The 26,521-nt window shown below is 41.9% G+C and overlaps 1 protein-coding gene across 1 annotated transcript in view; it reads right to left on the reverse strand.

Moving 5' to 3' along the window:
- The window catches only part of LOC109915512 (formin-2-like), a 364,588-nt gene that overhangs the window by 30,084 nt on the left and 307,983 nt on the right, over positions 1-26,521 (reverse strand). Inside the window, exon 2 of the mRNA XM_048601488.1 lies at positions 20,218-20,367. Within this exon, the coding sequence (XP_048457445.1) occupies positions 20,218-20,339 (122 nt within the window). The 5' untranslated portion in view covers positions 20,340-20,367. The remainder of the gene's footprint in view (positions 1-20,217; positions 20,368-26,521) is intronic.

Genomic DNA, 26,521 nt, shown 5'->3' on the forward strand with positions numbered 1-26,521 from the left:
TCAGAAATCCAGACCCGAAACATCAGCTTTCCTGCTCCTCTGATGCTGCTTGGCCTGCTGTGTTCATCCAGTTCTACACCTTGTTATCTTGGAAAAAAAAAAGTGTTCAACTTTACAGTCCTCCTTGTCAATTGCCCCACCACAGGCCATGGGCCTGGGGCCAGGCACCAGTCCCCTTTGCCCTGGCTGCTGGAAGGAAAGTCACCACTCTTTGGTGCCATCTTGCCTCCAGCGATGCCATTGCCACTATGAGTCCTTGCTGGACCTTGCCAGTGTAGACTGGCACTGCACTGGCCCAAACCTGACCCCACTTCGGACCAGCTTGCCAAATACAGCTGCTGCTGATGCCACAGGGTCTTGAACTGGGCCCAAACTCGCCTCTGCTGCAGCAGTCACAAGTTGATGCTAGGACCTCCGCGTCAATGCACCCAAAGTCTCTCTGACGCCATCGCCGATGCTGTCGCCATGAGCTCCTGAGCTCTTTAACAAGGGGTAAGTAAAATAAAAGAGGGAAAAAAAAATTTTAAAAAGGAGAAAAGAAAGAGGGGGAAAGAAGAAAAGAGAGAGGGGGAAAGAAAAAGAACAGAAACAAAAAAAAGTGGACAGAGTGGTTGAGCTCAGGCTCAGAAGCCCTCCTCCACCGCCATTTTAGCGGAAGATGTTTTTGATATATCCAGTCATCCAAATACATCCAATTGTCTGTAAAACCCATTTATAACGTTTGCCTTAATGGATTTCTTGGCAACTTTGTTTTTGCAGTTATCTGAAGCTTTAGGCGAAATATACCAGCTTTGTCTCTGGTTCCTAACTAATTATTTTTTCACTCATGTCCCCTGGGATTTGAACATTTCACTGTACTGAACAATTTGCCTGAGCCAATTATCAACTCTGTTTGTCACTCTCAAAAGGGAACAGTGATGTGCTGGTTATGTTACTGGAGTAATAAGCCAAAGGCCAGGGAATGTGAAATCCAATTCCACTATGCCAATTTGAGAACAAGTGTTCATATTTTATTTAAACTCTGACAATTGGTGAAAATAACCATGATGCAGATGGATTATTGTAGAAACCTGACTGGGTCACTAATGCCTTGCAGAATAGATAGGAATCCTGCTTTCCTTACATAGTCTAGCTGTGACATCAACCCCATAGAGACACAGTTGGCTGTTTCCGCCCACTTCAATTAACATGATAAGCCTGGCCAGCCAGCACTCACTCACAGATGTGCAGGAAGAGCTAACCTTGCCAGTGATGCATACATCCCAAGAATCAGTTAGAATAATATCATCTTTGCTCTAAGATAGCATATCCATTGTCCTTGACATTTACCCAACTTAATCCATTTGCCAAATTATCATTGTTGTTATCTCTCCAGCACGACAACAAGGAAATTATACAGAGGACGCTTGGAAGAGATGTACGGTATTACGCAACCTGAAAATCTGTCATGTTGAAGAGTGTGGGGCCTACAGGCTTAAAGAAATGCAGTGGAAAGAGGGTAAATACAAAGATAGATCCTCTAGTGTGATGGAAACAACAGAGTGAATACATGTATTAGAGGCAGATCAGAGGATAACATGAAGAGAGGGAGCAATCACAGAACTAGGAACTCGAGACAGAAGTATATGAATGCATTAGGAAAACCGAACTACAAACTGAGAGATGAAAATGGTTGAGCTCAGGAAGAAGCGTGCAATGGAGTTGAACAATCGACATACGCACAACCCCAAATAATTGCAAATTTGGAATAAATTGATGTGACTCTCGATCTTGGCAAGAGAAGATCAGAAACGGCAAGCCATTTAAATAGTTTTCAACATTCATCAGTTAAACACTTATCTCACACATGTGCACACACACACTTGATAAGAATGTAACTTGTTGCTTCTTGAAACACACAGTCTTTAACTGAATGGATTAATTTTAAGTAATTATAAAATATTCTTCTCTACATATCTAATAATCTTCTTCCCCCACACTACAATACAACTTGGCGAACTTTTAAATTCCACAGTGTGGGCGTTTCCGTATGACACATAGGGCCAAGTGGGAAAAACCTCAAATTACAAGAGAAGAAATTCCTTGAAAAATGTGAAGACCTTGAAGCAAAAAGCAGTAGTTGATAAATGCGGGAAAAGAAAGAGAAGAATTAAACAATGGTGTTGGCCTTTTCTCAACATCTGGCTGCAAGGAAGACAGTTTGTTTCAAAAAAGACAACTCCACTTAGTGTCGATAACCCGAGACTGTGCTTTGGCCCATAGTTAATACTATGGTTCTTTTCGCTTTGTGCTGGCAGGGATAATACAAAGAAAATAGTTTTGAACATAGTTAATCCAATGATGTAAATATTAGGTCACAAATTTGACATCATCCAGCAATTATTGTGGTTGAACCTCAAAGAATATCCACCAATGGTGAAAAGGAACAACAGAAAGGAAATACAATTATACTGGGGCAGTAAAAAATGCAAATTGAAATGTAACAACAGGAAAAGAGTGGAAACTTGTGTTCCTTAGGTACAGGACTGGCAGTAAGCCAACTCAATGCAGGCACAGTTTTAAATAAAAACATACTCAACTTTTGAGACTACTATGGTGCTATCCACACAGACTGCTACTGAACCAGTCAAAAATATGTCCCCTCATTTTGCAACCTGTACCATGAAAATTGGAGAAAACGGCTAAATGGGACACATTCTCAGCAGGGATTCAAATGCAATTTCTGCAGGTCAGAGTTAAAAGTTTGGGTAACCTTGAAAGTCAATAATGAAACACGTACAGGGAGGATTCAATTTTCAGACATCACAGTCAAAACTGCAGGAGAACTGCCAAGTTCTCTTTATCTCAAACTCTGCTGAGCTACTTTGTTTTGGGTGGAAGAAAATGTATCTGATCCTACAACTGACTGCTCAGCTTCTCTGCAGATAAGAGGTGCATTACATTGTACCTGGCCCCATTGAACAGACTGATGAAATCCAAGCTGGAGTTTAAAACAAAGAGGTTGTGTGTTACAGCATCAGAACATCACAGCCAACTTCTTCCATGGCTCCCGTCAGGGTCATGTACCAGACAACAGCTGACTAAAAGTACTATAATTTATCTCTTAAATCACCATGCCAAGGACAAACACAAACTGAAAATCTAATCTAGTCCTTTTGCAAGATACCACTCAGAATTCAGAGAATCATGTTAGATTAATAATGCTTCACTCATTCTTCAATGACTCAATGATTGTATGGCTGCTCATATCTAACACAATTTCATGATTGAAATGTCTTCACTTTTGTTATTAAATTCAAGAAACATTCTTGCTCTCTCCATTTAGAAATGGATTTTTTCTAATGTTTGAATAAGATGTTAGTCTTAGAGAAGTTATTTATTATCTTTGGTACAATCCATCTTGATCTTAAAAGCTACATTGATTTCCAGAGTTCAAATTTCTGTTTTTCCTTCAGTAAACAGCAACACTATGTTGTTTTAAGTGGTGGTACTCAGATTCCAAAAGAAAACAAAACTACTCCAATTAGCAAGTAACCTTTATTAACCTTTAAGGTGATTTGCTACAGCATCATTCATAGATAACAGCTAGAAGCAGAATTGAAGAACTAGGTGTAAGTCTTGCATTTTAGGAGGTAATGATTGATACTGAGAAATCTACATGGGCCAGCAATGCCAAGAAAGGGTAATTTGCATGGAACTACAGTCTTAAAATGGCTCAGACCAGGCCAGAAGCGTAAGCCTGGCAAATTAGCATGCAGAAAAGCTGAACTGGGTCAGAATTGGATTGGAAGGCAGTTGGCGATGAGAAAAAGGAATTTCTAGAAAAATCTGAAGGAGCTGTATCGGACCACTGAAGGGCTGGAACTGAAATCATGCAAAAGTGGAACATCAAAAATTAAGGAGGGAAGAGCAGTGAAAGTTAAGAAGCTCCCAGTAAGAAACAAACCATCTGTGAGATCATTGCTTTCTGAATTTCCAGGTGGAAAGAAACATTTTTTTTATGAGCAGCATGAATGTTATGATCATAATTTGATCTTTGGCATTTTTGATTTGATTTATTGTAGTCACATGTACCTAGGTACGAAGGAGAGCTTTGTTTTGCAAGCAGTGCAGGTAAATCATAGCACTCTATGTCCTTGAGGTCAAAGGGTGCTCAGACAGTGAGAGGCATACAGGTTACACTGCACAGGTGCACAAAGCAAGATTAACATTAGCAAGATCAACATTATTTGAAGTTAGAGAGTCCATTCATCAGTCTAGTAACAACAGGGAAGAAGCTGTTTTTGAACCCATTGGTGTGTGCACTCAAGCTTCTGTATCTTCTGCCTGATGAAAGAGGTTGCAGGAGGGCATTTACCAGGGTAGGAGGGGTCTTGGGTGACGTTGGAATCCTGTCTGTTGCAACAAGAAATGTAAATGGAGTCCATGGATGGGAGATTGGCTTCCGTGACGGTCTGGGCTGTGCACACAATCTTCTGTAGTTTCTTACAGTCCTGGGCAGAGCATTTGCCAAACCAGCCCGTTATACACCCAGATAGTATGCTTTCTATGGTACATCTGTGAAAGTTGGTGAGGGTCCTTATGGACATGCCAAATTTCCTAAGCTGCCTGAGGAAGCAGAGGCGTTGTTGTGCCTTCCTGACCGTTGCATCTACGTGGGAAGTCCAGGGCAGGTTGTTGGTTATCGTCACTCCTAGGAACTTGATGCTCTCAACACTTTCCACCTCAGCTGATGTAGATGGAACGTGTTTGTCATGCGTTCACGTGTTGTCGTAACGAGAGTGAGGCAAAAAGTATTGGAAATTTGTCTGACTTTTCAGCAATGTTCTAGTTCTATGCTATAATTCAATTTGTCCTAGAAACTTCTTCACAATGCTGCAAAATTTTTAATAATGATACGATTGCAACTGTCTTCAATGTAAGACCCGAAACTCTCATCTTCAAAATTCTTACCCAGTAAAGCAATGTTGTGAGATTGTCGCCATATTGTTTACAATCTGTCAGACATTGGGTAATCACTTTAAAGAACTACCCTTTGGCATCAATATTAAAAAACTGCATTAAAAACTGAAAGAACTGCGGATGCTATAAATCAGGAACAAAAACTGAAGTTGCCTGAAAAGCTCAGCAGGTCTGGCAGCATCTGTGGGAAAAAAAAAATCAGTTAACATTTTGGGTCTGGTGACCCTGCCTCAGAACTGACGGTAGCTGGGAAAAAGTCAGTTTATATGCAAAATAGGGAGGTGGGTGGGGTAGAGAGTCAACAATAAGATTGAGCCCAAAAAGAGAGAAAAGAACAGTTGGACAGACAAAGGTGTTGATAACAATTCTGGCTGGGAGGGTGAAGAGTTATTAATGGGGACTGTAAGTGACTAACAATAGGTAGCGTGTTATGGCAGGTGATGTGATAACAAGACCTAGTGTGTGGGGTAGGGGACTAGGACATGGGAGAGTTTAGGCCTTAAAATTATTGAACTCAATATGGAGTCCAGAGGGCTGCAGGGTCCTCGAACGGAAAATGAGGTGTTGTTCCTCCAGCTTGCGCTGAGCTTCACTGGAACACTGCAGCAAGCCAGAGTCAGAGATGTTGGCCAGGGAGCAGGGTGGTGCATTAAAGTGGCAGGTAGCAGGTAGTTAGTGAGATAACAAGGTGTAGAGCTGGATGAACACAGCAGGCCAAGCAGCATCAGAGGAGCAGGAAGGCTGACGTTTCGGGCCTAGACCCTTCTTCGGAAATGAAGTAATAGACCCTGAAGAAGCCTTCCTGCTCCTCTGATGCTGCTTGGCCTGCTGTGTTCATCCAGCTCTCCACCTTGTTATCTCAGATTCTCCAGCATCTGCAGTTCCAACTATCTCTGAAACAGGTAGTTAGGTGTTCTCTTTTGCGTGCAGAATGTAGACTTTCTGTGAAGCAGTCACCCAGTCTACGCTTCTTTTCCCCGATGTAGAGGAGACCACATTGTGAGCAGCGAATGCAGTAGACTAGCTTCTTGTAAGTGCAGGTAAAGTGCTGCTTCATCTGGAAGGTATGTTTGGGCCCTTGGATACTGGGGAGGGAGGAGGTAAATGGGCAGGTGTTGCACCTTCGCCCGTTACAGGGGAAGGTGCTGTGGGGCTGTTGGGGGTGAAGGAAGTGTGGTCCAGGGTGTCTAGGAGGAAATGGTCCCTGCGGAAGGCAGACAAGGGAGGGGAGGGGAATAGGTGTCTGGTGGTGGTACCTCGCTGGAGGTGGTGGAAATGGCGGCTGATTATCTTCTGGATGTGGATGCTGGTGGGATGGTAGGTGAGGATAACGGGAACCCTATCGCTGTCGCGGGAGGGAAACGAAGGCGTGAGGGCGGAAGTGCGGGAGATGGGTCGGACCTGGTTGAAGGACCTGTTGACAACGGTGCTGGGGAATCCTCGGTTGAGGAAGAAGGTGGACATTTCGGAGGCTCCCTTATCGAAGTTGGCCTCATCTGAACATATGCAATGGAGGTGGAGGAACTGAGAGAACAGGATGGAGTCTTTAGAGGAAGCAGGGTGTGAGGATGTATAGTCCAGGTAGCTGCAGGAGTCAGTGGGTTTGTAGTGGATATTATTGATCAGTCTATCCCCAGAAATGGAAACAGAGATGTCAAGGAAGGGGAGGGAGGAGTCAGAGATAGACCAGGTAAAAGTGAAGGCAGGGTAGAAATGGGAAGCGAAAATCGACAAACTTTTCTAGTTCCGGACGAGAGAGGGAAGCAGCACCGACGATATCATCGAGGTATCGGAGAAAGAGTTGTGGGTGGGGGCCAGAATAGGACTGGAACAAGGAATGTTCCATGTACCCAATGAAGAGACAGGCATAACTGGGGCCCATGCGGGTACCCATGGCCACCCCTCTTACCTGAAGAAAATGAGAGGAGTTAAAAGAGAAGTTGTTGAGGGTGAGGACGAGCTTGGCCAAGCGGAGGGTGGTGGTGGTGGGTGGGGACGGTTCAAGTCTATGCCCCAGGAAGAAGGGGAGAGCCCTAAGACCCTCCTGGTGGGGAATGGATGTGTAAAGGGATTGTACGTCCATGGGAAAGAGGTGGTGGCTGGAACTTGCCAATTGGAAGTTTTGAAACCACAGTAAGGTGTCAGAGGAATCACGGATGTATGTTGGCAGGGATTGGACCTGGGAAGAGAAGACCGAGTCAAGGTAGGAAGAGATAAGTTCTGTGGGGCAGGAGCAGGCTGAAACAATGGGTCTGCCTGGAACCAGCCGGAAGAACAACACATCATTTTCCGTTTGGGGGCCCTGCAGCCCTCTGGACTCAATATCGAGTTCAATAATTTTAGTGCCTAAACTCTCCCATGTCCCAGACCCGTACCCACACACCAGGCCTTGTTATCACACAGCCTGCCATTACACACCTCCTGTTGCTAGTCACTAACTGTCCCCATTAACAGCTATTCACCCTCCCAGCCAGATCATTATCAACTCCTTTATCTGTCCAACTGTTCTTCTTGCTCTTTGGGCTCTATCCTATTGTTTACTCCCTACTCCAACCCCCTCCCTATTTTCTGCATATAAACTGATATTTTCCCAGCTACCATCAGTTCTGAGGAAGGGTCACCGCACCAGAAACATTAACTCTGATTTTTTTCTTCACAGATGCTGTTAAAAACTGCATTGATGAAAAACTCTAACTTCAGTCATCTCCATGTCAGAGCTAAACTGATCACCAAGAATTTACATGCTGCAGAGGCTGGCAATGAATGCTCAGACTGTCCATTGCATAGGACATGTGGAAGCTACTCTCTCTTTAATTCTGCGATCAAAAACATGGCCTGGTCTTGAATGTTGTGAAAACAAATTAAGTTTTGAACACACTCGGTCAGTTGAAAAGTTTACCTCCCATATTTGAAGGATGCACTCTGGAACATATTGAGCCTGAATTGGCAGAGGAGCTGTAACTTCAGATTAGCATGATACCTTCGCCTCCTACAGCAGTGAGTGTTTGATAAAAAAAATTTCTGCAAATCAACAGAAGTCTCAAGCACAGACCAGTTGTCACCACACTCCTGTATTAAAGTGAGATCTGGACTGTGCATTGGTGATACCCAAGTACATGAGGTAAATTTCATCAGCAATTCACCACACGCTCTAGATTAATTGCAAGGACCACTGAATGAAAGCTACTGTTCTTGAAGCCAAATCTACAAGCGTTCCAGTATAACTTTTGAGAAATCAAGTCTGATGGACTGCACACTATTTGGATGTCTGAAAATGCTCTTTTCATCCAGGTCCTGTTTTCTTAACTTGCAAAGGGCCAACATTTCAGGAGCAAGTAAAGAAAACACTTCAAAGAAATGCCTACACTCTCACTGGAATTGCAGCAGCATTGACCATGTTAAGATTGTAGTAAAAATTGACTATCAATATTTATCTTCCATCATTTGACATTAATGACCAAGACATTCATGGACTAAAAAAGGTTTTTAAAAAGGGAAATTACTGACCTAAAATGGCTGTTTTGATCACACGACAAACAATATATAAAACCAGAGATAGTAGGAACTGCAGATGCTGGAGAATCCGAGACAACAAGGTGCAGGGCTGGATGAACACAGCAGGCCAAGCAGCATCATAGGAGCAGAAAGGCTGACGTTTCGGGCCTAGACCCTTCATGAAACCAGTCAGTTCCGAATTACCATTTTAATCAAGAGGCACTGAAATTCAGTGAGGTGTCGAGAACTTCACATCACATATTTTACACTCATTTGTATGATAATCTTGCATATTAGAGATGAAACGTTACTTAGAAAGACAATGGAGCCATACTTGGAATATACAAACAAATCATATCTCAGCAGAAGAAAAATACTGCAGATGTTGGAAATCAAACATAAAAGCAAAAAAGTTGTTTGAGAAATTTAGCAAGTCTGACACATCTGTGGAAAGAGTTAACATTTCAAGTCTGATACAATAGCTTTTTCAGAACCACATTTCAAAGCTTTCTTTGAACAAAAGAAAGTGGAAGGAAGTAACATAGACTGCTAACAGCAAAGATAATAAAAATGTCTCCTATCCTTCACCTACCGAAAAAACAAACTTGGAACAATCTCCTGTCAACCAAGAAACTAGGTTTCTGGAAACTTTGCCATTCCTGAGCGGAAAAGGCAACAAAACTATTGGGACTCAGGTTTTACTCCTGCAACTCATGAACTTTTAGAATAAAGAAAACTGTGTGCATTGAAATTACCTTTGCTTAAAAAATCTGAAGGCACTGAAACCAGGCAATTTAGTGAGCTCAAGAAATTTGCACCTTCTGTTGAATTCACATGTATATGGTGATTTCACATATTGGGAAATGAAACACTTGTCTGCCAATTAGCTAGCTTGGAAAGGCAATGAAGCCAGACTCTGGAAATACAATGAACCATGTATTAAGTGCTGCTATTGAGCAATAACACAGACAAAAAAAAGAGAATTTGTCCCAGATTCACATTCTGCACAGAAACTGTGGCCAACTAACCTGACCCAATTGTTGGGTATTTCTCAAGTCTAAGGTTGTGAAATGGGGAATGCTGGTAATGCACTTTGGTAGGAAGAACACTGGAAAACAATATAAAATATTGAGTACAATTCTAAAGTAGGTGCAAAAATCTAGACGGAGCTGATATATATGGGCATAGTTATTCAAAGTGGTAAGAGAGGTGTAGGGGGCAGTTAATAAAGCACATCATTTCCTCAGCTTTATTCATAGTGGCATAGAGTACAAGAGCAAGGAAGTGATGTTAAACTTGCATAGTACACTCATTACACCTCAGCTGGAGATTGTGTACAGTAGTGGGCACCATATTTCAGAAAAATATGAACACATGGGAGGGAGTGCAGAAGCAATTTACAAGTTTGATTCCATGAAGGAGAAACTGGGATGAGGATAGATTGAAGAAGTTGGGACTGTTCTCCTTTCAGAAAAGGAAGCTGAGAGATGATTTGATTGAGGTTTTCAAAATCATGAGTCAACTGGAGAGAGTACATAGGGAGAAGCTGTTCGCAATCCTAAAAGGAACAAGAAGGAGAGGACATAGATTTAAAGCAAAGAAACATGGGTAGTGTGAGAGAACCCTTTTTCACTTAGCAAATAGTTAGGGCGTGGAATGCACTGCCTGGTGATGTTGCGAGGTTCAATTTTGATTTGATTTATTATTGTCATATGTGCCTAGGTACATGAAAAGTCTTGTAGAACAAGCAGATCATACCATACAAAGTGCAGAATACAATGTTACAACTGCAGAGAAGGTGCATAAACAGCAAGGTCAACATTAGACTTGAAATTTGAGAAATCCATTCAGAAGTCTAATAACAGTGGGGAAGAAGCTGTTCTTGAATCTGTTGGTACGTGTGTTTGAGCTGTTGGATCTTACGCCCAACGGAATAGGTTGGAATAGATTATAACAGGGTTGGGAGGGGTCTTTGATCATGTTGGCTGCCTTTCCGAGGCAGGAGAGACATAAATGGAGTCAATGAATGGAAGTTGGACTCGGCTATGTTCACAAGTCTCTGTCGTTTCTTACAATCGTGGGCAGAGCAGTTGAGGCATTCAAGACAGCACTGTATGATTATTTGGAAAGAAATTGTGTACAAGGGTATGGGGAAAAGGCAGGAGATAAGCATGAGGTATGATGTCATTTAAAGAGCCAGTGCATGTACAATGGACTGAATACCCTCCTTCTACACGATAATACTTCAATGATTCTGCGTGTCCACAGCAAATAGACACCGTTTTTGAGATTGGGCGTCACCATTTTGGGTCAGAGTTGAGGGGATATTTGTATTCCCTTGAGAGTCATGAGTCTTTGAAGCTGTCTGAATCAGAAGGTGACGCAGGTGGGATCATTCAATATTTTCAAGTCAAAAGCGGATAGATTCTGGTTAGGCAAGGGAATTAGACATTATTGGTGAAAGGTGGGAATGTCAGATTCAGAACACAAACAGATCAGCCATGATAATACCACGTAGTTGGGGTAGGCTTGAAAGGCCAAATGACCTATTACTCTTCCGACTTCTACTTGCTACTGCAATCACAAAAAGACATTTTGAGTGAACATTCATGCAAAAATATTACGTGTAGCCCAGCAGTCACATCTGGTGATCAGACTCGAAGTCACCAAGTGTTGTGAAATTCTGACAGCTACTGGAGCGTGCAACTTGTGGGAAAACAGCGCAAATCCAGTGCTGAGCAACATTTTAAAAGGTTCAAGGTTGTCCAGTAGACTTCCTTCTAACTTTAGAAACAGTTGAGAACATCAACACTCCTCCCGACTCTCTCAAAATTAAAAAAAAGGATCCATCTGGGAAGATGGGGCTCAGTGCATGTGCAATGGTCCCTAGTTGCTGATCTCACAGGGAGCTGCAGCTAGGTTTATAATTTATAATTTGGCTTTACCGATTGAGAGAAATGTAATTTAAGGCAAGTAACTAGAGTACAATTGTGGTCAGGCTCAAATGGTATATCATTCTATTTACCAAAGCTTTGAAGAAGCCATTCAGATTTTAAGAGACAGAAGTTGCACTAACCCAAAGCTATGATGATTCTGGGCCATTACATGTGGAAATTATGGGCTAATTACAGTGGGATGTTCTTCAGCAAACTGTAGCCCAACAACTGTTCAGGGTGTTATGCGAATTCTCAACTTTGTCTTAGACCAGACAACAGCCACGTTAATGAAGAGCTCTGAAGACTAAAACAAAGTCTTGGCTGCAGTCAAGGCAGATATCTTCAGCAAGGAAGTGCTTGGATTGGCATGGAGCTATAGGAGATCCTCCCAAGGCCGTCAATCAGGAGATTTACTACTGATGTACCAGAGGGATGTCACAGGGAATGTTTAGGAGCGGCAGGAAAGTCTGTTTGTAACTCGAGTTCCCATGGACATTCGCATGTGGTGGACATGCAGAAGATGACCACTGGTAGTCTGAAGCAAAGGCAGAAAGTGAGATCGGGGTGGCAAGGCTGTGATTGGCTGCAACAGCCAAGTGTCTTTTTACCCTGCTCAATTTGGGACAGATTTAAGCAGCGACTTAAAACTGCATGTCAGTTAGTCGAAGATTCTGCTTTACTTTTAACTTAGTTAAATTTAGGGCACTTTGGTTGTTGAATTCACACACTTTTTTTGAAATTAAACATAGGAGAAATATAGTCTGTAATGCATTCCTCAGCCAAAAAAAGTTCAGTAATCATTGCAATAGCATTCAAAATTCTGTATATCCTGTGGCACAAACAAAATAATTTAGTCTCTCAAATCAAAAGTCAATTATGCTGCCAAAATATAGCTTGCAGCTCATAAATTAGTCATCACATCTTTTATAATTAAGTGTCAGTACATTAAACCTCAACATTCCATTATCCAAGATATTTTTAAACTGGAAAAAAAATAGCTGCTTCAATTTCAACAACATTAATCATGTACCTGTTTATCTGGAAATAGGAGTTCAACAAAGCTTCAATTCCTTCACCTTGGATTATAGCCACTCAACCCCATTATTCTCCAGTAAATGCAATCCATCTTATTGTCTTACGAGTGTTTTGGAATGTTTCATGCTCGCCACATGTCCTTCATAATGACTCTGCATCTTACAATCCTTAATTCTATCATTACGGGTGAATAAAAAAAAAAATCCATATGTAGCTCTTTATATTGAGCTGTTAAAGACCACTGTATAACTAACAGACATGCCCAAAGTGCCTTCCAGCAAACTAAATACTTCATGAAGTGTAGTCAGCATTGAAATGTGGGAAACGTGGCAGAGAATTTGCTTATAGCAAACCCCGCAAACAGCACCACAAGACTAACCATAGAGTGTGTTTCTTTTAATATTGACTGAAGGATTAATATTGGCCAAGATAGGAGGGATAACTTCCTCCGCTCTTCTTCAAAGTAACACCATGGTAATCTCGTATATCCATCCAAGGAGGTAGACGATCCTCAGTATAATGCATCATCTGAAAGATGGCACCTCAGACAGTGCAGAACACCCTCAGGACTACACTAGATTGTTGACCAAGATATCTGTGCTCAAGTCCTGGAGTCGAACTTTAAGCTAGTGATCAGAATGAACTTGTAATTTACTCAGCCAAGTTCACTTTAATTTTGGAAAAATCATACCATTTTAAATTAAAACAATGAAAATCTGAATCTAAATGTTTGAAACTCTTCACAATGATAATGCACTGGAGCAAAAAGTTTCAATGATAAAAACAACAATTATAAAGACTTCGAAAAGAATTTTACATGCGTATTATCAGAAAATATTTGACAACGTGCCACATTAGGGGAAATTACAATCAATCAATGAGCAAAACTTTCGTCAGAGGGGAAGTTTTCAAGCAGTGCCTTAAAAACAGAAATTGAGGCGAGAGGCAGAAAAATTCAGTGAGAGAATGTCAAGGGGGGGTCAAGGAAATTCAGGATGCCTGAAAGGCCAGAGTTGCAAGAACTCTGTTCTCAGACATTAGTGATATTGGACAAGGTTAAAACAGAGGGAAGATCATGGAGGAATTTGCACACAACGATCATAATTATAAATTTGAAGTGTTGTTGGACCTAGTGTCAATGTAATTAGCATACTCAAAGGTGATGGATGAATGGGACTTGATACGAGTCCAGGCAGCAGAGAATTAAAATGTTTAAAGAGGGCGGAAGACGGGAGGCTAGCCAAAACAGCATCAGAATTGTCAGAAATGCAGTAAGTATTTTAGCAGATGAGCTGAAGAAGGGAAAAAGCATTATTACCAAGGGGGAAGTAGGGAGTCATGACTGAGAGAATATAAATGCAGACAGGACATATGCAGAACAAAAGTTTGAATAAATATGACAGTGGGCAAGATATAAAGTCAGCACAGGGGCCACAAGCAACATTGTGGTTCAATGCCATTAAAGTAGACATGTTTTCCCTTGTTCAAGAGTTGACTTTATTATTTGAGGAATAACATTACATTACTGCTTTCTGCACCTTCCCAAAGGGAGAAGAAAATTGCTACCATCATTGGTCTTTATCCAATTTGTGTTTAGTTTTGCAAGGCCAGAAATAGTAAGTTTTTTTTAAAATGTACATTTAAGTTCTTAAATAATTGGGTGGATGACTGAAATTAATGGTTTAATGAATGTCATGCGACTCTCACAAATGGTATTGGTCTGAATTCTGCTGTTGCTTCCTTCTGGATCAACATAGTTGATGCCAACAATTGTGTGGTCTAGATTCTTAGGACAATCAGAATGCAAGGGAGGGGGAAGTAAAAAGGGACCTTTTCCAAACATTCGATTGTATGCTTCAATTTCTGAAGTGCGTGCATGGACAATTTCTGCACTGCACAATTTTACATTTAATAAGAGGAATTTCTGTTTAAAGTGTGTCGTTTATTTTCCAGTAGGTAGGATGGAGGATTGAAAAGAATTATTTGTTGGTGGAAACTGCAGTCCTAACATTTCTGAATAGTCTGACTGTACTTAATATAAAAAAAAATAGTGACTTCATGGTTGCATGGAAGGATCAAGCATGAAGGATGATCTGACTGCTTTTTGCACAAATACAATAAAAGCACACTGAAGTTTTTAAAGACATGGCGATGGAAAGCTTTGTAACTGCTTAATTCACAATACTCATTAAAAGAAAGGGACTCAACACAAGGAAGCACGAACACCTGAAGCCAGTACTGGTGAACTGAGTGTGTGCACAGGGCCTATTAAAAGTAATATTACTGTAATGGTCAGGCCGTGAGAATTTAATGTACATTTATGAGTACGAATTCTTTTGTATAAAAGTAGACTCTAATGTGACCCAAATGTATACTCCTTTTACAGTATTGTTACCCTTTTGTTAAGTTCTGTCCAGTGCTAAGACCGCACGGGATGTTAATTGGAGGAATCTCTGCCTGTTTGCCACAGTGCGACAACTGTCGCTTTTTAGTGACTGAAGGAACAGCTACTGCAGCAAAATAAAGAGATACTCAGTGACCCAATGATCAGCCAGCCAAGAGGACACTCAGTTCCTTTTGTTCAACTTGGATTTCATCCATAGGTCCAAATACAGCTTTAAAAATAGTGCTGGCAAAATTCAGATCCAAAGAGTCGAGAGACATGGATTTGGACTAAGTACATGCATATGCTAATTGTAATGTTAAGCACATTTCTCATAACTTTATTTTCCTCCATTGCCATCATTTTTCTTAATTAGACAGTCTGGAATTTTTGGCTATAGTGTGAAGTAAAACAAAAATTGTCATTGCAGTCTTTAAAAACCAAATGAGAGCCATTTGTCACAGTTATATAAGGGAATAACATGAATTCAGGTCTATTCTTTCCTTAGGTTGCAACAAGCAGCATGACAACAAAATAGGTGCAAAATCGCTTTGCTCCCCACCAAAACCAAAGTTGTGGCATAATTCCAGAGTCAGGGCCAAACCTGCCTCAGGAAGAGAAGTGGATTGAACGAGTCTGCAAAAACAGGAAGCCATTTCCAAATCTACAAGTTTGAAAAACACGATAAGGCCACGTTATGACAAGTCCAAGTTTGTCCAACTTGGATAACAATGAAATATGCTGCATGCAGACAATTCTAGTCTAATAGCGTTCTCTCATGTAGAACGCACCTCATGAGATAGAATCGGATGGCAGTGTAACTTGTCTACAAGACGAGAATTTTATTATTGTTTCGGTTTGGAATGGGGAGTTTAAGACAAATTCTCATCTTCTCCACGCCCACCCTATTTTAAATGCCAGTGTTTGAAGTCAAAAGTATTATAGCTCATTCTTTGAAGCTGCATTCACTTGGCTTGGTCCCTCGCTGGTCTATTTTTAACCTTCTGGTTGATTACTTTGCGGCCCTCTCTGGATCAGATTGTCCAGAGTGGCAACCTCACACAGTGTCACTCCAGTCCTTCTGTTTTACAAAAGGAGTGGGCTCTATATTTTTGACCAGTGATTCTGATAGGGTCTCCTTCAGAAACATGGAGCTGTACTTACATTCTGACAGTTCCTCCTTACTGTCACACCCCATTTCCACAGCAGTCTGCTGTTGTATTCTGGAAGTTAATGCCTGGTCAACCATATTTTTGTTGCTATCCAGTACTGAGTGCATGAGGTAAGAGTGATGCTGGGGGGTTGGGGGGGGGGGGGAGAAGGTGTGTGTGTGTGTTTGGGGGCACAATGCACTGGGTGGGGTACAGACCAGATGAGTAGGGAGTAGGGTGCCAGCTATATAGGCTCTATAGGGTACCAAGTGGGTTTAGGTACAAAAACAGAAGTTGCTGGAAAAACTCAGCCGGTCTGGCAGCATCTGCGAAGAGAAAATCAGAGTTAACTTTTCAGGTCCAGTGACCCTTCCTCAGAGTCCTTTCTCTTGACAGATGCTGCCAGGCCTGCTGAGCTTTGCCAGCAACTTCTGTTTTTTGTTCCTGATTTACAGCACCAGTAGTTCTTTTGGTTTTTTTTTTTTAAAAGTGGGTTTAGGTGCCAGTATGCAAGGTAGCAAATGGGCAAGGTGAGAAAAGGGCCTGGTAAGCGATGCAATGCTCAGGGTGGTTTGGCGTGGATGAAGGAAATCAGGTTGAGCAGGATACAGGGTCGGGTGGGTTCTGTTCTGGAGACAGGGGACGAGGTTGGGTCTAGTGGGAATGGCAGGGGGAGAGGGTGGTCTGCGTTGGGTCAAGGTCTGGGGTGTGCAAGTGGTCCGGGACAGTTATCGTGAGGTTCCGTGAAGCAAGTATCAGCTCTGCTGAATAGTTACCCAGGAGTTAGTTGATGCATTTCATTGCCTAGTTTTTCCTGAGTAACTATCTGCTTAATTTCAGTGGAACCCTTTGAGTTCTCAAATATAAATGGAGACTTTGTGTTCCAGGTGATGAGGAATTGTCCAGCAGATTCTTCAATTTCCCGGGCAATTCGTTCAGAGTCTACTACAGTGGGAATTCCGCAGGGACCCCATGTGCAATTCCCAACGATGAGGAATAACAACTGTCTTGCCATCAGAAAATCCGTGCCTGTGTCTCCTTCACCAGTACCTGCATGTCTGCCAGTGAACAGTCAACATGCACTGAAATCACATGTTCTGCTTACATGATCTACATTAATTAGTGAGGAAATTCCCCAGAGAGAGAGAATTGAATTTAACACTACACATATTCAGCAAGTGTCTTGAGCCTTTTTTTAAAAAAAAGTTAAACTTGCGATAGGAATGCAAATTAAATTTATTGAGCACAACTGGGAAGTGAGGTCCTGGGAGTCAGGTCAAAGGGATCAGAAGCGTGGAGAGTTGTTTTTGCATGGTTGCTCAGAATCTTGTTTCAAAGTTAGCTATTTACTTTATCAAGTTGTCACCAAAACCTTGCAGGATTGCAAAACGAGCTCTGTTTTCAACTTAAAACAGTAAATTCGTGAAGTATTGCCAGACTGATATAATGAAGAGAAACCAAATCATTTCCTGTGCATAGTTCTATTTGAACATCTTTCCACTTTGATCCTCTCCCCACTTTGGGGGATTTTATGCTTGGTAAAAAGGTGTCGAGCACATTTGAAGGCAAATAAGGGTAAAATCACCACAGACCTGGAGGACTCCACTTACTCTTTCATTAGAGAGAAAAGACTGGTGGTGGTTTACTTGGAGAGTCAACACACCCCAAGCGCCGAGTGAGGCTGAGAAGGCTGGACCTTTATGGTAAACTCAGCCAGTGCAGGTATTGAACCTGCACTGTTGGCATCACTCTGTGTCGCAACTCCCTCGTACACACAACAATCCAATGGTCATGTTGATGCACTGATAGAAAATGCCAGTTTTTTCCAAAGTGGGGATGTTTAGGATGTCTAGGATGTCAAGTGTTAACTGAAACTTAAATTTTGGGGTCGCATGCTGTTAGGAAGCGATGGCTACTGTGAAGATCTGACCAAGGTATTGCAGCTGTACAGCTGTCCAAGCACACTCTCCATTCATACCAGGGGCTGCAACAATTTTCAAGCTGAGGGTCACAGAGATAAAAAGTTTGGCAAGCACTGGAACGTGCTCCATGATTGTCAGTTTTGCTTGTGCCGTAGTAAGTTTTCCAGATCAGCAAGATGAAAGGCAATTCCAGCAAAAAAATAATAATTTGTCCATAGGTCACTCACATGCCTGACATATAGATGATATAATATTGGGAAACAGTTGGGAATATGCCATCTGAATATTTATTTCAAATCTAGACGCAGAACGGAGAGTTAAGGATATGTTGTAACAGGAAAGAAAAAAAAAAATGACACCACACACATTTTCCAAAGTACACCTCAACTGCTTTCAGCAACCATTGAAGTAATGTAACTCACACCAAACTCCTCCTCTTCTTCAAAAAAGAATGTCATCGCAGAGAACATGTCTAAGCTACTTATTTTTCATTTTTATTAAAAAATGTTTTATATTATATTTTCCAGCAGTCTGATAGATAGCTTGCCAGGAATACTAATATATTCCAACAGTTAAAAGCAGTGGGTGGAATCAGGAGGTGAGCAGAGACGTTGTATTCTCCCACCTAGAGTTTTTATTACAAACAAATGTCAAACAAAACAAAGAAGCCACAGCTGTGGTCTTTGTGGTAATACAACATAACAACCCACCAGTGTTGAGTAATGTTCCCTGGCTTTGCTTTAATAAAGCATCCTGACATGCAAGCAAAGGTGGAAACTGAGCCCACTATTTTCAAAATACGTCACAAGTAGTGTGAACTCCATAGCCTGTGGTTCACAGCAGAAGAAAACACAAATCAATCATGCTGGCTTAAACAAAAGGTGTACTTTTTTTCCACAGCTATGTGGTTAGATACCTGGTATTTGTTAGAAGTTAGGTAAGCAGATTCCTCTGTATCCCACAAATATGCAGTAAACTTTAAGCCATATGACATGCATGCCCTAATTGTTTAGGTGGACAGTTTTATAAAGGACAACAATTCCACTTATCCAAACTAATTGCTTTGTTGAAGGCATGTTTCAAAATAGACAAGTGACTTATGGACACACACCCTACCTGTGCGTATTTTCCATGCAACATGCTATTCTTTGAATAAAATGAAACTAAAGAAAACCAACTGTGGCAAAGTGCTGATTAGTTCTTAAGTATTTTAGATTTTAAAGGGCCTAAATATTTAGAGTAGTTTCGTTTAAGAAATTTCAAAAATTCAATCCAGATCTAGGTCCAAACCAAAAAGACCCAACAAAACAAAGTACATTTATGGCGGGATTCTCTACACTAAGAACTGTATAGAAATGGGATATTCTTCCAGAATTATTCAGGGAAGATCACAGAAGCTTTTGTTTGTATCCATTTGTAAGGACTACGGGAAGGAAGACAACAATGGAAAAGAAGGCAGGGAAATGACAGGATGAGAACTACAACTAAAAATATAATCCGTGTGGATAAAGCTACTTACTTTAAGATAGAATCTCTGGGACATCAAATGGAAGAGATTACCAATTGTCAAATTGACATGATCAGGTCACCCTTCTAAAGGGAGGATATTATTAAATTGGAAAGTGTGCAGAAAAGATTTACAAGGATTTTACTAGGACTGGAGGATTTGAGTTATAAGGAGAGGCTGGGAATTTTTTCCATGGAACATGGGAGGTTGAGGGGTGACCTTAGAGAGGTTTATAAAATCAAGACGGGCATAGATGAAATGAATTGTGAAGTTCTTTTTTCCCAGGGCTGGGGAATTCAAAACTAGAGGGCACAGATTTAAAGGTCAGAGGGGCAAGATTTAAAAGGGGTAACTGTTTCCACACAGAGGATCGTGCATATATGGATGAAGTGGTAGATGCAGGCACATTTAAAAGACATTTGGACAGGATAATGCATAGAAAAGGTTTAAAGGGATATGGGCCAAACGCAGGCAAACGGGAGTAAGTTTAGTTTGGGAGACCTGGTTGGCATGGACAAGTTGGACTGAAGAGTCTGTTTCCATGCTGTATGGCTCTATGGCTCTATACCACCTACAAATTCTTGATTGATCAAACCTACATTAAGTCTTATGCAACCTTAAAAAAAAGTGTGGAATACTGATGAGGACAGTGACTCTCAAACTTAGAGTTAGGGAGAGATAGAGAGGGGAAAACAGACAATGGGAGTGACCTGGCCACCACCTGTACCTTTCTAATAGGAAACTCAAAACACCAATACTGTAATTAAGGAAATGTCAAACAATGTTACTACTTAAAAGAAAAACTGAAAATACTGAACATACTTACTTTTCCTTAAGGATAATTTTGCTTTCCTTTCTCCAGTACTCTTTGAAGTCTGAGCAAAACTCATACCACAGGGTAAAGAAGTGATTTGGAGTGACTTCTTTATCTCCAGACTTTGGCTTCATGCTAAAATATGCTGCCGTTTCCAAGAAGCTGACAAAAGGAAACAATATAATCAAAATACAAGCCCAAAATACACTTTTAAACTTCTGTTATTCGTCAGTAATAATTCGCATTGAAGAGAAGCACGTCATATTTAAACGATCTTAAACCAATTCTATTTCACAACATCTTGGAGGAGAACTCCAAACTATAGCTGAGTACTGCTGCAATTCATGTTAACTATTGCAATCCTTCAGCCTGAACATTTGAAGTGATGTACTCCTCCATATCACTGAATGCAAAAAGATGCCTCAGCGAGGATCCCTTTGGAAGACAAAGGGACAGTTCGAGCACATTCAAATGTAATTTGCTTTCAGGCTCAACGGGATTACAAAAGGCTGACACATGACCCCATTATTTTCGATGCTGAAACTAAATGGAAAGTAATTTTCTCCTCTAAGATGCTACCTTCCCCACAAATCAGATAATAATCTGTTCAGAATTTTAGCTTCTACAATATTACCATGCCAAGCAGGGTGGGCTTGGGTGTTGTGTTGCCATCTTCACTGCTAGCTCACTTTTAGCTAAGATCTTTTTGCACACAACAGTCAGTAACTCAAAAGTCTCCAACCATCTTTGACCATGGTGCCACACTCAAGAGGCAAAGTGTTCGCAGGTTTTCAGTGGGAAGTACCATACTGGCAATCCTACACCAGATTCTCCTGACATCCCGACTATTGTATGGGGTTTCTGAATGCATTTAGAAGAGTTAATACTGAGGACGGCTACAAACACCACAACTATAATGGTGCTTTGTGGAGTAACTGACAGAACAGCTTAGGTTCTCAAGGGGATAGGACCGAAAATCTGACCTACCTCAAAGTCTCTCTAACAATCCATCATATCAATCCAACTCTTAACTAGTTGCTAACATGCAATCAACTATTTGTTAACTGCAAGAGAGACTCTTCTAGTTTGATTGGGGAGTGGTCTTCCTCTCCCACACTAGAACATGCAGGCACTTTAGTTTCCTATACTTAGACAGAATGGTGGCAGGGACCTTCACTATGAGCAGTAGCTCATACAATATTGGTAGTTGGCATGCCCACACAACAAACCTACCATCTTATCTAACAAATCAGCCAACTTTGTTTGGTACATATCACATGAATTGGTGGCTGAGTGCACTTGACAGATTGAAGATATAGGGATTGAAAAACATTTCGTCATCACTGCCACACTGGCTAGAGTACACAAGATCTACAGGATCACTACATAAATTCACCGAAGTTATGATTCTGCAGTGGGTTTACTGATCTTATAACTAAGTAAAGAACTGTGAAGGAATGATCATTGCATACGTTTTTGTACTTCAATGAAGATATTTTGCTGCAGATCCATAATTTATATTTATCCCTGGGAAGATCAAGTGGAAGTTAGCAAAGAAAATTGCTTAGTACCTTGTATGGTCCATCATGCAATTGAAGTAAATATCAAACACATCAAAGCAGAGCTGCAGTACCAGGGCATATTACAACTCATGAAAGACCACCCAACAGAAGCAGAGACTCCAAAATGCCAAACAAATAAAAGCTAAGTGAAACAAGGAAAGCAATTTGACATGTTGAATTACAAACCACATATCTTCATGGAATGGAACTACTTTGCTATAATTAAGATCTCTTTTCACAAAGTAGACAGAGCCACATGTGCAATTAATTGGTCCCAGGATAAATTACAAATCCAATGTTTATTCACAAACAGAAGACCTGAACAGTTAAAGCATGCAGCATTATTTGTCCAGATGCCAGGCTGATGCAAAACCTCTCTCACAGGTGCCTCATAAGTTCAACAGATAGAGGCTGAGCACAATTGTCAAGCTATCAGCAAGATCTCAATTTTGGTCACACAAATGTCTAACCCATTCCAATTTCAATTTCACGGAACCTGGGTCTGTACTGGCTCACTGAGAAATCCTTGGGATCATCAGAAGATGCATGTTGGCATCTCAGCATTGCCAGCCTCCTGCTTTACTTCACCCCCACCAAGTGACTGAAATCCTCACTCATGTCTTGTTGCCTCCTGACTTGATTATTCCAATGGTCTCCAGCTTACCATTCTTCAGAATTCATAATCATCAACGCATCTTAAAATGCACTCCCTCTTCCCTTAATGCCTCCAATCTGTAATTACAATCATAAGAGTCATACAGCATGGAAACAGACCCTTGAGTCCAACTAGTCCACGCCGATCATGTTCCCAAACTAAAGTAGCCCCACCTGCCTGCTTCTTAATCTTTTACTTAAATTCCACCAGGCTCCTAGTTACGTATGGACCTCCATTCCTGCACCCTACCCCTAAATTCTACTTTTTACTGACTTTGTCCACTCTTCTTCACTCCCTTTCCTTTGCATCACCATGAGCACCTGTACCTGCAGCTACCTAGGCCCCAAAGTTCCGGAGTTGCCACCTTAAAAAAATTGCTTTCTTTCTTCAAAACTCTCTTTGATCCCTTTTATTCAAGTCTCCAGAGTCTTCACCCATTGGCTTGAAGTCTATTTTTCCTCCAACTTTTGAAGTGCTTCGAAGTGCTTCCCTATGTTCAATGTATTCTGCAAATAGAAGTATTAACTGTTGCTGAAAATACCTTCTTTTGGGAAGAGAGAACCAGAATTAAAGATAGAGCTGTTTGTCATTTGGGTGTGGTAGACATGGATCACTTTATTGAAAGCTATTCTGCATCAGTACGGAAGAAAAACAGGTTCCAGCAACTCTAATATGTATATTTGGAAGCCTTTCTAACTACCATTATGCACCAAGGGCTTAAAGAGCATTTAAAACAATTTCACAACTCTCATTCATTATATTTGAAGATGAACAAAAGGTGGTGCAATATTTGTGGTGCAAAATATTGAGTAATGGTCACGTTAAACACAAGAAATTCTAGCTATCTATTCTTCATATTTAACGGTACTGCCCTTATTCTCATTTACCGCATTCCTTGCCATGCCCAATCAATAAACATCTTTGGAGGCCACCACTGAATAGAAACTGAACTGGTCCAGTAATTGGAACACTATAGCTACCAGAACCAGGTAGAGGTTGGGAACTGTGCAGTAAAGTGGCTCATCTCTTGAACTCTCAAAACCTCTTCCATGCACACAAGACTCAGGTCAGGGGTTCTATGGAATACTTGGATTCGGATCCTATATATGAAAAGATACGTTCAAGAAGCTCGAGATCACGTAAGCAACATCAGTTGGCCTGTCTGATGGCCCAACTTCGGAATCAATATCCTACTACCATCATGTGATATGCATAGCAACATCCAGCCCGTATGCAGTGCAGCCCAAGTTCCTTGATATATTCTTACCAAGCACATAAGAAGCATGGTTCTTTGATTCACTGGCTTAAGGACCTGGAATTCTGTCTTAATTATAAGGAAGCAGCATCACCTGCAACAGTTGAGGAGAAGGTCATACTCTGATTGCGAGTAGGTTTAACACAGTATCTGCGACCCTGTGACTGTCTTTCAGGCTCGCTGGATTTTCTCTTAACAAATGATTTATTTCTGTGGTCTCCTTTGGTTTTTCATTCCAGTAGCACCCACTTGCCTCAAGCATTAGAAAAAAAAAACAGATTGGTTCAGAGATAGTAGGAACTGTCAATGCTGGAGTCTGAGATCACAAGTTGTGGAGCTGGATGACCACAGCAGGCCAGACAGCATCAGGGGAGCAGGAAAGCTGACGTTTCAGGTCTGGACCCTTCTTCAGAAATGGGGGAGGGGAAGGGGGCTGTCAAAGAAAGAAAGAGAGGGGGAGGCGATGATAGAAGGTGGATAGTGGAGCTGATAGGTGGAGAGAAGATGGACAGGTCAAGGAGGCGGGGATGAAGCCAGTACAGGGAGTGTAGGTAGGGAGTTAGGATGGGGGTTGGTCAGTGAGGAGGGAGGAGCGGATAGGTGGGAGAAAAGAGGACAGGTCAAGGAGGCGGGGATGAGATGGGCTGGTCTTGGGGAGGTGGTCTGGGGTGAGGAGATTTTGAAGCTTGTGAAGTCCACACTGAGACCATTGGGCTGCAGGGTTCCCAGGTGGAATGTGAGGTGCTGTTCCTCCAGCCTTCGGGTGGCATCGTTGTGGCACTGGAGGTGGCCCAGGATGGACATGTCATCCAAGGAGTGGGAGGGGGGAGTTGAAGTGGTTTGCGACTGGGAGGTGTTGTCGTTTGTCATGAACCACAGGAGGTGCTACACCTGCCCCTACACGCCCACCTAGGCCCCAAGAAAATCTTCCACATTCAACAGACGTTCACCTGCACATCCTCTAACGTGGTATATTGTATCCACTGTTCCCGATGTGCTTTCCTCTACATGGGGGAAACCAAGCGGAGGCTTGGAGACCACTTTGTTGAGCACCTATGCTCGGTTCATGACAAACGACAACACCTCCCAGTCGCGAACCATTTCAACTCCCCCTCCCATTCCCTGGACAACATGTCCATCCTGGGCCTCCTCCAGTGCCACAACGATGCCACCCGAAGGCTGGAGGAACAGCACTTCATATTCCGCCTGGGAACCCTGCAGCTCAATGGTCTCAATGTGGACTTCACAAGCTTCAAAATCTCCCCACCCCCAACCTCATCCCAAGACCAGCCCATCTCATCCCTGCCTCCTTGACCGGTCCATCTTTTCTACAAACTATCCACTCCTCCCACCTCACTGACCAACCCCCAAACCCACTTCCTACCTACTAGCCTCACCCCTGCCTCCTTGAGCTGTCTGACTTCCCTCCCATCTACCGTCCCTTCCTCCTCACTGACCAACCCCCATCCCAAATACCTACACTCATCTGTAGGGGCTTCAACTCCGCCTCCTTGACCTGTCTGTCTCCTCTCCAACTATCTGCTCCTTTATCCATCTTCCATCTGCCTCCCCCTCTCTCCCTATTTATTTCAGAGCCCCCTTTCCCTCCCCCATTTCTGAAGAAGGGTCCAGACCCAAAACGTCAGCTTTCCTGCTCCTCTGATGCTGCTGGGCCTGCTGTGTTTATTCAGCTCCACACACAGATTGGTTCTATGGATTCTTCAGCAATATCCATTGGTTTTAACATCACTGATTTTTACTATCAACAGTAGGGTTGCCCCATTGCTTTGGGCAATTTATTGTTTACCAAAGCTGCTGTATCACTGGTAGATTTAGGATTTTCCATCAATAATATGGAAACTTCACATTGAGCATAATTTATCAGAGATGCTCCAGCTGAATTCAAATAAGTCCGACTGCTTATGCAGTTTTACAGCTTTCAAGCTTCTCAAAGTTGCATCACAGAGAGCGCGAGCGCGAGGGCAAGGGGAAGATGGCCGAGTGCAAGGTTGATGTGGAATTCTTGAAGGTGTACGTTACAGAAAGCAGAGGGGTGCAGCTATCAATGCTGAAAAAGGAATGGGTGAGACAAAAGGACAAGAAGTCAGCACCAAAAGAACATGGAAATGTTGAGATTGGAGGCGTTGGTAGTTCTGGTGGAGACAGAGAGGAAAAGATCAGGTAAACCTCAAACAAAGTTGAGAATATTAATTTTGAGGCACGGCAAACTGCAAAGCTAATGATAGTGAAGAAGGACATTCGTGGGATTTAAAAGGGATGCAACACAGACAGCAGAATTTTGAATTAACTCAATGATGGAAAATGGTGACAGGTGGTCAGCCAGTAGTATGGCCAATTTTTGAAGTGACAAAGACCTTGATAAAAAACTAAGCAAATGAATGGTGATGTAGATGAGGCAAATTATATTCTAAGTGTGGCACTATGATACAAATTAGGAGAATTAGTAAATGCTTTATCTTTAGGAGCCAATCAGTGTTTCATTAGAATCGTGGTTACGAACGGTGTTAGACAATGACGTGGGTATTGTACTTCATAGGTAGCAAGGGCTGAGGATAATGCTTTTTCACATTGCGAACATTTATCTAAAGAAGTTGTGACTCAAAGACTGGACTTTGCACAAGCAGTCAGATAGGATAAACCTAGTGAGATGAGCATAGTGGAAGCTAGGTATTTACATAGTCAAGGGAAGCATATTGATAAGGAAGAGACAGCAGTTAAGGATGGATCCTTGGATGATCTGAAGAGGTAATGGTGCTGGGACGGGAAGAGAAACTATTCTTTCTTCAGGTGTTAGAAGGAGTGAGACTCTGAAAGCTTGTGTTT

Source organism: Rhincodon typus, chromosome 9 (genome assembly GCF_021869965.1).
Source record: "Rhincodon typus isolate 14 chromosome 9, sRhiTyp1.1, whole genome shotgun sequence".
NCBI lineage: Eukaryota > Metazoa > Chordata > Chondrichthyes > Orectolobiformes > Rhincodontidae > Rhincodon > Rhincodon typus.